Below are 11,481 nucleotides of genomic sequence, written 5' to 3'. Positions count from 1 at the left end.
AGGCTGTCTATAGGAGCTAGATCAAATAAATGATTTGCAAGTGATGTATTAGGCCTATCCAATAGCATAATTTCTATACAAGTAATATTCACACTGGTTGAAATAAACAATTTGAAAGTAGCCTATTTCCCATCTTTACTGGACAAAAAATTGTGGAAAAGGAATGAAAGCCCTGTCCAAAATATAGGCCGGGTGAGTTTAGTGATTGATGCAAATAAAAGCCCCGGCTATTAATTGAAGTTTTACTGTAGTTATCTCAGCTGTGTAATAGTGAAACCCTTTATGTGTCATATAGTATCCTATCCCTTTTAGTTACCTCTGATCCTGAATCTGTACTCCTTAACATACTCAATAGTTGCAGGTTTTGACCAGTGCACTTACCGGTCTGTGCATAGACGATTTAGTTTCTTTATCTCATGGTGCTTTGAAAATCCTCTAATCAAAGAAGTGATTGTGAGACCTGTTTTACAGCTGGCAAATATCGCCTGTTATGCAACCTCCATGGGAATATTCTAACACAGATTATGTAAGGGTTCGTTTTCACTTAAGCATATGTGTTGTGCTCGATTATTAATTCTGAATAACAAAAGACCAGATTTGTGATCTCTTAATTCCTGTAAAACATAAAGCTTTCTCTGTAGATGCACTTGTGTGCACACTCTCATCCGATTTCCAGAGCCTGGCTTCCCTCTCACAAACTCTTGGGAAACTTTCAGCTCACAACAGTTCAAAGGCTGGTTGAGAGGCGTCAGTCCCTCAAGCCCCGCTGCTGGAAGCTCCCACAGTGGCTTCCTTTGTGCCTGTGTGAGCAGCTCGCTCTGTATTCCTCTCTTGCTCAACTAACTCCATGTATAATCCCGAGCCCCTATTGAGGAGCCGATGAAACTTCTGCCTCCAAATTTCCACCCCTTAGTTGTGAAACTGAAAGTCTTAAATCAATCTAGTCAACATTTATGATTTTGTTTATGAGGGAAAACTCATAAACTATTGCAGGCCCAGGATGAGCTTGTTAGACACTGTATTCCTAGTTAGACGTGTGCCATATAATATAGTATTATCGGTATAATCTGCAATATTCTAACTTGTTGACATATTGACATCATACCGCTACGCACTGCAACAACAAGCATGGCTAAAAGCGAAAGTAATGCTGCTACCGGCTCCACATTGGAGGAGTTAGTTCCCAAAAGAGGAGCGACTCCAGTAGTGTGGAAGACATGTGATTTGATTGTAAAAGATCAGATGTACAGTACAACAAACCACGGTAAGATGTGAGAAGAGCAAGACGACCATAACAACAAAAGGGGGCAACGCAACAAAATTATTTCACCAGCTGGTTGAGTACAAGGAGAACCAAAAATCCAGCGAGGGGAATTCAACGGCTATTGTGAGTCCTAAACCAAAAATATTTTTCAATATTTTATCATATTGTCAAGAATATCATTATCGCATGATATATTGTGATATTATTATAGCCCACCCTTAATTCAAAAATTAGAATTCAACCAAAATAAAACCTGTAAAAGTTAAAACAGTGTACATTTAATGAAACACAACACAAAATGCTAATTTGATATATAAATCTCTTTTATGTTGTTGTTTTTTTTTTAAAGAAGAGGAAAAAAAACAGGTGGTAAATTTTTGTCACCCCTTTCAAGATTATTTTTCATTTTCATTATTCTTGTAGTATCGCCCACCCCTCCTAGTCACCGTTTAACTGTGGAAAAGTACTCTCTCTCTATAGTTGCTGTTATGTGTTTGTGGTTTAAAAACAGTCTTAAAAGCCTGAAATGTCCTCTGTGGATCCACACGTGCCCCTTGTTGATGAGTTTGTCTTGAGAGAAAGAAGACAAACCAACCCCGCTGTCAGCAGAATATGACCCGCTGATGTTTGTCAGGGTAATTAGCACCTGCCTGCGAGCGAATTATTAGGTAGGGCTTTAAAACTGGCTGTGAATTGAGGGTGACCCTAACGGAGTGAGTGTGGGCCTTCATGAACAGATTATTGAAGCATTTCTCCAGGAGCTTTTTGTCAAGATAGCATTGAAAATATTCTCCCAAGCTAGCCCATACTGAATTATAAATGAACAGTCGAGCAGAGTGTTAATTTTAGTGCAGTGGGGAAGTAGCACACAGGAACAAATGACTGTTCCCACAGGTGTAATGAGTAACTTGAATGTCAGGTCCCTTTTATTGTCAGGTCACTTCCTTGGCCGGGCTCCAGTTTCCAGTTACAGCTTTTGTCACTGTTGTGAAGCAAGGTACTTGTTTGTGCATGCAGGTGGAGGGATTAGTAAAGCTCACTTCAGAAATAAAAAATTAGATCAGGTGTAAAAGTACAAAGAGGAAAGCTGTCTTTATAGTTTCTTTGAAAGTTATTGCATGTGTTTTTCTGTGTGTTAACCCCCCCCCCCCATGAGAATTATACAGTACATTTTTTGAGGTAACTGATTCAGGAAGAAGAAGTGAATCTTTTTCACAAGTCCTCTTTCACAGTGAGGTCAGAGGGCAGCTACAGAGCAGCGCCCCCAGGAGCTTGTGGGCATTCGCTGGCTGTGTGCCATTTCCGGGGCCTCTTCCTTCGGACTGTCTGGCCTTCGGAGGACTGAAGGCTCTGCAGTAGGGCCGCAACTAACAATTATTTTCTTAAGCAATTAATCTGCTAGTTTTTGTCTCGGTTAGTTTTTGTCCTATAAAATGGCAGAAAATAGTTATAGCTCCCTGTCACTATTTCTCGAAAATTTGATCTTGAAGTTACTTTATTTGTGTGACCATCAGTTCAAAATCCAAAAATATTCTATGTGATCATATAAAAAGAGAAAATAATCTAAACCCTCACACTGGAGATGCTGGAACCAGTGAGTGATATGTATTTTTGCTTGAACTAATGACTTAAAGGATTCATCAATTATCCTAATGGTTTCAGATTCATGTTCTTTGTTTGCTTAATTGTTTCAGCTGTACACTGTGGGATGAACCTGCACCCTGTCCTCTGGTGCACAGAGGCTTCACAATAGTGTCGTTTTCCATCCCGTCTTAGCCTCACATAAAAAAGTGACCGGCACTGGATTTTAGAACAGTCTACAAAAGACCGCAAATTATACACCAGTTTCATTCTCCAGATTTGGGCTGTAATTCTCAGGCGCATTTGGAGGAGACTTTGGAATCGAACAGGCCCATCAACCCGATGACATACTGTATTTGGTCTTGAAATATGGACCTTACATTGGACATCCACCCACTCTCACACAGGGTGGATTGTTTGCTATCATGTAGTGTTTGATGAAGGTCATCCCTGCTCATGCGCCACCTATTTGTCTCTAAATATTTACAACTCTCTGTTTATATGGATACACAGTGTTGCTGGTGAGGAGGGAATGGCTTATTTTTCACTTTAGTTCAACCAATACTTTTTTGGTTTTTTTTGTTTTTTTTTACATAAAGACAACAGAATTACATACTGAGTGGGACGTTTTATAGTTGAAAAATCAACTTGCCACAGCTCTCTGTTTGACAAGCTATGCGAGTTTTCTGTTTTGACTGACATTTCTTGTTACTTAATAGCCGATATATACACTGATTTATCCGCCTAGCTGTATTTTTCACCATTAAGGTTGCATTGTGTGTTTCTTAAATGAATGCTGATTTGGAGAAGACAGAGGATCCTAGCGTGTGACTACAAAGAAAGATCTAACAACCTGTTAATCAACAAGATGTCCAATAGGTCCCTAATCACATATAGATTTATTGACATGTAATGTTGTAATGCCTCTGGGCATGACTAAATGTGACTGAATTGAGGACAAAACAGCACTTTTACCTGGGAGAAGGTAATTTGTTTTGTGTCATTTTTATTGTCCCGTACACTACCCATGCACTGACACACACATAACCCCCCCCCTGTGTGTGTATGTCAGGGTAGATCAGCAGTGTGTAACCCACATCCCTGCATTGCCCCCTTGACTGTCTTCTAAAACATTCCTCAGCTGTGATGTCACCAACCGTCTAAGAGCCTAGTTATTGTCTGAGGCTGAGGTTTATCAAGTGTGGGATAGAGGTGGGGGCGCTGAAAAGTTTGTGCGTGCGTGTTTGAATCTGAAAAAAGGAGGTGGGGTGTGTGTGTGTGTGAACGTCTTTGTGTATTCTCAGACCGTATCTCATCCGCAACATTTGTGAAGCATTGATTCAAGTCTGAACTGGTCTTTAGGCAGAGCTCTGGGCCTTCGGTTTGTAGGAAACACAGGCGTGCAGCTGGAATAAGCGTCTAGCAAAGGTGTGAGACATGTCTGTCTGCCAAACTCTAATTTTAGCTGTCACATTGTTTGAGGCTGTTCCTGTCTGTGGTTTATACACTCATCTCATCATCCTGGCCAATGTAAAATCACCACTGGAAAGCTCACTGACTAATGTCTGGTACTTTTTTTCATGCATTTCTTGAACTAATTAAGCACAAAGTTTCCCTCCAAGCAAGGTTTTATAAATTGCCACGATAGAACCTCTGACTCCCTTCTTAAATATAAGACAGGTTTTTTCTCCCACATTTAAGAAAGTTTATTAACCTTCATTTTCTCTGGGAAAGTTGGTGCAGGGTCTCATTTGGCCTGTTTCCTCTCTAAATGCAGATGTATTTTTTCATCTGTCAAACACCCACCAAATGCCCTGATACTGCCCTGAATGTCTCAACAGAAATCGAGACTCATCAGACCAGGCAACATTTTTCCAGTCTTCAACTGTCCAATTTTGGTGAGCTCTTGCAAATTGTAGCCTCTTTTTCCTATTTGTAGTGGAGATGAGTGGTACCCGGTGGGGTCTTCTGCTGTTGTAGCCCATCTGCCTCAAGGTTGTGCGTGTTGTGGCTTCACAAATGCTTTGCTGCATACCTCGGTTGTAACGAGTGGTTATTTCAGTCAAAGTTCCTCTTCTATCAGCTTGAATCAGTCGGCCCATTCTCCTCTGACCTCTAGCATCAACAAGGCATTTTCGCCCACAGGACTGCAGCATACTGGATGTTTTTCCCTTTTCACACCATTCTTTGTAAACCCTAGAAATGGTTGTGCGTGAAAATCCCAGTAACTGAGCAGATTGTGAAATACTCAGACCGGCCCGTCTGGCACCAACAACCATGTCACGCTCAAAATTGCTTAAATCACCTTTCTTTCCCATTCTGACATTCAGTTTGGAGTTCAGATTGTCTTGACCAGGACCACACCCCTAAATGCATTGAAGCAACTGCCATGTGATTGGTTGATTAGATAATTGCATTAATGAGAAATTGAACAGGTGTTCCTAATAATCCTTTAGGTGAGTGTATCTTACAACCAACACAGAGGATGCGACGTATATGTGTGCTATTTAGGATGAGGGCTTATGTAGAAGATTTGATGTTAGAGGAAGTGTCTGATCCTTCTGGCTTCAAACTGCCTACTGTGTGTTTAAGATAAAAATACCAAAATCACAGACTGAACATTGTTGTATTCGGCTTGAAGCACATAAAAAGACCCAAACTGCAACGCCAAAACCCCTAAAAATATATATAAAACTGTTCTCTCCTTTCTCCTCCAGACGTGAACAGAGGTTCCTGCAGCTTGAGAGCCCTTCACTGTAGCATCCGTCACCATGGTCGAACCAGCCGACAGGCCGTCTGCGGCCGCACAGAGGCTGGGCACCCCTGAGAGTTTTGGGGTGTCCACCTTGGAGCCAGGCCTGCGTCCTCCTGCCCAGCCTCCAGGGCGACAAGTCTCCATAAGGGTTCAGATGCTCGATGACACACAGGAAGTCTTCCAGATATCGGTGAGTAATATGTGTCGGATTCGGCTTACGTGTTGTTGGATGATTACAGACATAATTCAGAGACTTTGTTGCCGTTTCCGGAGTGATTTTAAAATGAGTGTGTGTAGGTAGGCGCTCAGTGCACCATCCTCCTTAAGTTAAACTAAAAAGACATATCAATATTTTCAGGATGCCAAACATATCCCTTATTAGTCTGTTAGCTTATTGTGGTATAGCTGTGGTCCTTATAAGCAAAATAAACCATCATGGTTGGTTGTTTTAATGCAAATAACCGACGCGTACATAAAAGTTGGGTTATTTTCTATTCTACCATTTTTTTTTTTTCTTGTTCTTGCTGTAAAGTGTTTACTGGTCACCTGTGTTTTTCATTGGACTACATTCATTTTGGCCCATTTTTATTTACTGGTTATGAGGCCGTAAGGCTACATTTGCTGTTAGTTAAACCAAAAATCTCACATTGATATGGCATCCATCTTTTTATCGAAGGATTTGTCTGTCTGTCTGTCTGTCTCAGCCTCCTGCACCCACACATTAATGGCTGATGCAAATCTTCAAAAAGGTGGAATAAGACACAAGAGATGTGGCTCATCAGTGGGGACATTCAGATATTCTTTCTTTAAGTCCCAGTGCAGTCCGGCACTAGTTTACCTTGAGTCTTATCTCATATCTCCACTTCCTGGAGATACACAGGAAGAGGGACTGAAGCCAGCTTCCTGTCTAAGCACACCACACCTACAGGCCCCTGCTGCCTCATAGGCAGACACAGACACTGCAGCCTTCACTCCCCTCTGTGTCGTCATTTCAGCTTTTCTCTCACTGCATCCCAGCCGCTATACTGAGCGCTGATTTAATGCCGACAGGTCTCCCACCAAGGCTGCAGATGCTATGTGTGCTCTTTTGGCATGATTATAATAGGTATCTGCCACTTGTGTCGCTTTCTTCTCCTTTGGTCACTATCTGCCTTCCCATCATTATCTTCTTGTTCCCATTGTCTCATTTACTCAGTTGCAAACAAACATAGCTGTACATTGTTTGTAGATCCTAGCCAGTCTTCATCCCAATCAGGCATCTAAGATATTTGCACCTGTTTTAAATCTCTGAGAATGTGTGCGTGAGCTCGAGTGAGAGTGTGAGTCTCGGGCATGTGTGTTTGTGGACAGCAGCGCTCTAATGCTGTCTGGAGAAAGGGGGTCCTTTGAGAGGCTGCACAGGCAGCAGCTTTAATGACATCGGTGCTGCGGTGCTTTGGTATGTCATCTCTTGGTGGGGAATTTCTGAATTAATGTCTGCAGCAAGCTGACAGTGAGTTTTGTGTCACGCCTTCCTCTGCAATTTGCAAGCCTTCAGAAAACCCAGCCGCTGTGTTATCTGCTTAGAATTTGGGGAGTTTTTGTGACGATAATTAACAGAGATTCCAGCGAGTCACCGTCTTAGCTGGCTTGCAGAACATCCAGAGCTGCCAGTTCGTGGAGCTGTAATTGGCTCTTGTGAAAGAGCCAAGAATGTACATGGTTGTCAGTGTCTCACTGCCTGAGGATGTATCTGTGGCTTAGTGGACAGTTTGACAGAGGGCTGGGATCTGCTGTTTGTGTTAGGGATGTCATCTGCATGTGTGTGCTTTTTTTTTTTTTTTTTTTTTCTTTTAATAATTTTTTTTTTTTTTTTAGCATTTTCCAAAATCTATCCTAACTTGATATGTTCTCAAATTGTTGTAAGAACACAGATCTTGCGGTTTTCCTCATGACAGGGATTTCTTCCACCCTATCTTTTTCTCTCTTCAGTCTGTCACACATATGAAATGTCCTGTCTCTGTGGAACGTCTTCAGACGTCACTGCTCAGACCACAGGAGACCAGAACTCATCTGACAGCTGACAACAGCAGGCCACAAAACCCTAATGCTGCACTCTCACACACACTATTGTGTAGGTTGAGATTGTTTGGGTGCTGTCACAAGAGGGGAAACGTGAACCAGCACAAGACTGGACTGGAAATAGTGATGAAGGGAGATGTGGAGATGGAAGAAAGATAAGGGGATCGAAGGAAAAGAATTTGAGGACTGCTGCTCAAATTAAAAATGGAGAAAATAAGTGAGGAGAAGAGCATGGGAAGTGAACTAACCAAATTAATGACTTGAATTAATGTTGTCGGTGCTTATCACAGAGTCAGTAAAATAAGGGAGGCCTTGTCTTTTGAGTTTGACTCACCTAATCTGTCTTTTTCCTGTTACAATGCTTTCCAGTGTTATTTGTGCAGTAGGTGTAGTCTAACTTGTGAATCAACAGATAAGCCTGCAGCTTCCACCAGCGTTGGCACTCGACTGGGCATTTTCTCCCTGCAGGGAGGTGAAGTGGAAGGCTAGCTCATTAACTAGCCTGTTATCTTACAACCTCAGCCGGGGGGGCTGCTCAATAGGAGCAGTAGATTTTAAAGATCCAAAACTCTTTATCATTAACAGTCAAATTTTTTACACAACATTGGCACACTGTGGTACTGTTGTAATGTTGACTTGAGCTTCCCTTGGTTAATGTTTGAAAATGAACTTCTTTTACTCCATGTTTTTAAAGACTTCCGTAACCAACAGTTAAGTGATTACCTACGTTTCATATTAAACTCGCTGGCCACTTATTTTAGGTTCAGACAAGCCCAAATAAGACACCACAGATCAGTCTTACCTGTACATTTCTTGCAGCATGTCATCAGATAGAGATGCAACAATTCAGCTTTTTCTTCTCTCGATACCGCTGCCTAAGCTTAGGGTATCAGTTGATACAGTGTAGTGATTCGATACTTTATGCTTCTGGGCCTCCTCGTCTGTGGTTAATAAGACGTCAATCTCCATTTTTTCATCTGCTCTCCAGTCAGTCAGTCTTTGTTAAACACAAAATAAAATGAAAGAAAAACAATATGGAGTACATTTTTTGGAATGCCTTCACTTAAATATGCATGAATTGTACGTTGCCTTCTGAGCTTGAAAAGGTATATTATTTACCCAACATGGGTAAAAAAATTCCATTTTAGTAACTCTTTCTTAAATATAGTAAGTGTGTTAATGTTCGGGTGCAACATGCATCTTCAATAAGGTTACATTTCTGGGATGCACGTTGTTGACACTGAAGGTCTCCGGCTTTTATCCCCAAAACTGTATGTTTTTGTCTTTCTGGTGTTTATGAAATCGGCTGTATCCTCAGGCTCAGCACCGTGAACAGACTCTATTAGCCAGAGTCCTATGAGGGGTGATGCGGAATCCACTAAATCCGAAGGACATGTTACAGTTTTATCTGGATTCTTCTGTTTTTAGAGTTACAAAGCCTGAATACCATTCAAATCAAATGTAGCTTTTCTGCGTATAACACCTACTAAAGCTTTTGATGATTCATAGTAAATATTCTCTATTATTTATTGCAGTTTTTTTTTCTTTGAGCTGAAGTAAAGAAGAAGTGTGTGTGTGTGTGTGTGTGTGTGAGTGTGAGTATACTTTACATTAATAAAATATTGGAACCCTGCATTAGTAACCCCTGTGTCTACACCCAACACACATTTAGAGGCTTCATTATTAATGTGGAATCAAAGCAACATGGTAGAGGAGTGTGTGAGTGCAGAACATCGTCGCTAACGCCCACCTAGTAAATAATTGAAGGTAGAGAAGGATGTGCTGTGTGTGTGTATTTACATGCACAGTAATAAGTTGGTGGATGTATGTTACTCATTAGCTTTCAGTTGCTTTCACCTGTTCTCGTGTAATTCGGTACCAGCGAAGCCATTCACAGAGCCAGTTTGTGGATTTGAATGTAGCTGCATTTGCTTTCACTGTGTGAACTAGCGATGAAGAAGTAGCCCAGCCACATGATATTCTTCCTCTTTCTTTTCACACACAAAGCATCCATAGGTGTACACATCATATAGGCTACACTTTTGATATTTGATTTCAATACAGTTTTAATCTGTTTAAGCTGCGGTTTTACTTTAGCTGACGGTTTTATCCAAAGCAACTTACAATTGCTGTATATGTCAGTGATTGTGGAGAATTTTTCAAAAGCAAACTAGGGGTTAAGCATCTTGCTCAGGGACACATGGTGGATGTGTCACAATGGGGAATTGAACCCCGGGCTTTCACACCAAAGGCATACATCTTATCCACTGCTCCATCACCACCCCAATGCATGATTTGCCCTCACAAGCAAAGCAGGCTGCTCCAGATTCTCTCAGTTTATCGTGAGGTCAAAGCGCCAGTGATTGAGGGGAATTTTCCAAAGGAAACCATTTTGGTTTGTGTGGTTGGGATTCATAAAACTCAGCGAAAAGGAACAAGTGACTGCACTTTACTGGAACGGACACCTGCTTCTAAATGGATACTGTTGCAAATCCAAAGGGAATAAGAGTAAGTTATCTTAGATAAATTCCTTTTAATGAAAGTAGTAGGATTGTACTTCCAACTTAAAGGATAAGTCTGGCTATATTCTATATTTTTCTTATTGTCAAGAAATCTCAATGGAGTTATCCTTCTACCAAAGACTGTGTTTGTACTGAAAGCCTAATATAGGTATTTCCTCTGTGCCAAAAACAATTAAATAAACATTAAAGAGCGGCACTGGGTGGCATGCTCCTTCATCATGATGAAAATGGGCACTGCAGTGTATTTTGAGACAATCCCACATACACCGTCCCACTAAGGTAAATGCTCACTATAGCGCCAAATGTCTAATGATCCGCAGCAGAAAATAGTCCCCGACAAATCCATGATTTCCTCCTTCTTGAGTAATGATGTCTAAAAACTACAGTGCCCAGCTCGGAAACGAATGGGTTTAGAGTTGAGCAGCACAGATATTGGGAAGTTGGAAATTACTAAGAGATGAACTTGAGGATTTTGTACACTAAATGTGTCCTTTAGCTGAATCTGGACCAGAACAAAATTAACTTGAACCATACAGATACAGAAGCCCAGAAGGAAGCGCAAAACAATGCGACAGTGAGTTTAAAATGACATGGTACGCTCAATGTAAAAACAGCAGTGGGACAAAAACACCAATTCAACCAGTTTTGATCCATTCAGTTCTGGGAACATTGGAACCAGCATCTAGCTCAGCTATGTTTTTAACAAGATCTTCATCTTCCAGCTTTGACTTGGACTACATTATGATGACAAAGATGAAGTCCTGCTGATCCCCTGGAGAGCAGTTGAGCTCCCTTAAGTCTGTCCCCTATGGACCTGCCCTCACTAATAAGACTAGAAATCTTATTGGTTCAGATGGTGCATATATAATACTTAAAGCGGTAAATGACTACAATGAGTGGTGTCTGGTTGGTTACTATTTGTCTGATCTAGCATGTTTACTTGACCTTAATCCGTGCAAGACCGTCCAATACATCCACATCAAGATTGACGTTCTCAGTGGATGTCAGAAGCTTTATGAACAGACCATCTGATAGCAGGAGAGGCTTGACGGGGTTGTGTGTTTGCAAGTGTGTGGGAGGTGTGCGTGTTCTGCTGCAACATGATCACTGTGGGGTTTTTGTTGCATGATTGGATTGCTGCTTTATGATCTGCAAAGCTCCCAAACAGGAAACGATACAGGACTACAGGGGGGAGGGTTATGAGGATTTAGACGATAGAACCGCTTTATAGACGACATCATTTGATGGACTAGCAGTCCGCCGTGGCTAGTCCCCTGCCACATTATATGCGCGCGCAC

General features: G+C 41.5%; 1 protein-coding gene across 1 annotated transcript in view; it reads left to right on the top strand.

Annotated features, from left to right (window-relative positions):
* The first annotated feature begins 5,401 nt into the window (after positions 1-5,401).
* The window catches only part of LOC123976424 (FERM, ARHGEF and pleckstrin domain-containing protein 1-like), a 66,984-nt gene continuing 60,904 nt past the window's right edge, over positions 5,402-11,481 (top strand). Inside the window, exons 1-2 of the mRNA XM_046058597.1 lie at positions 5,402-5,426; positions 5,563-5,790. Coding sequence (XP_045914553.1) covers positions 5,617-5,790 — 174 coding nt within the window. The 5' untranslated portion in view covers positions 5,402-5,426; positions 5,563-5,616. The remainder of the gene's footprint in view (positions 5,427-5,562; positions 5,791-11,481) is intronic.

The sequence above is a fragment of the Micropterus dolomieu genome, linkage group LG01 (genome assembly GCF_021292245.1).
Source record: "Micropterus dolomieu isolate WLL.071019.BEF.003 ecotype Adirondacks linkage group LG01, ASM2129224v1, whole genome shotgun sequence".
Classification (NCBI taxonomy): domain Eukaryota; kingdom Metazoa; phylum Chordata; class Actinopteri; order Centrarchiformes; family Centrarchidae; genus Micropterus; species Micropterus dolomieu.
This window is presented reverse-complemented; position numbering and strand designations above follow the sequence as displayed.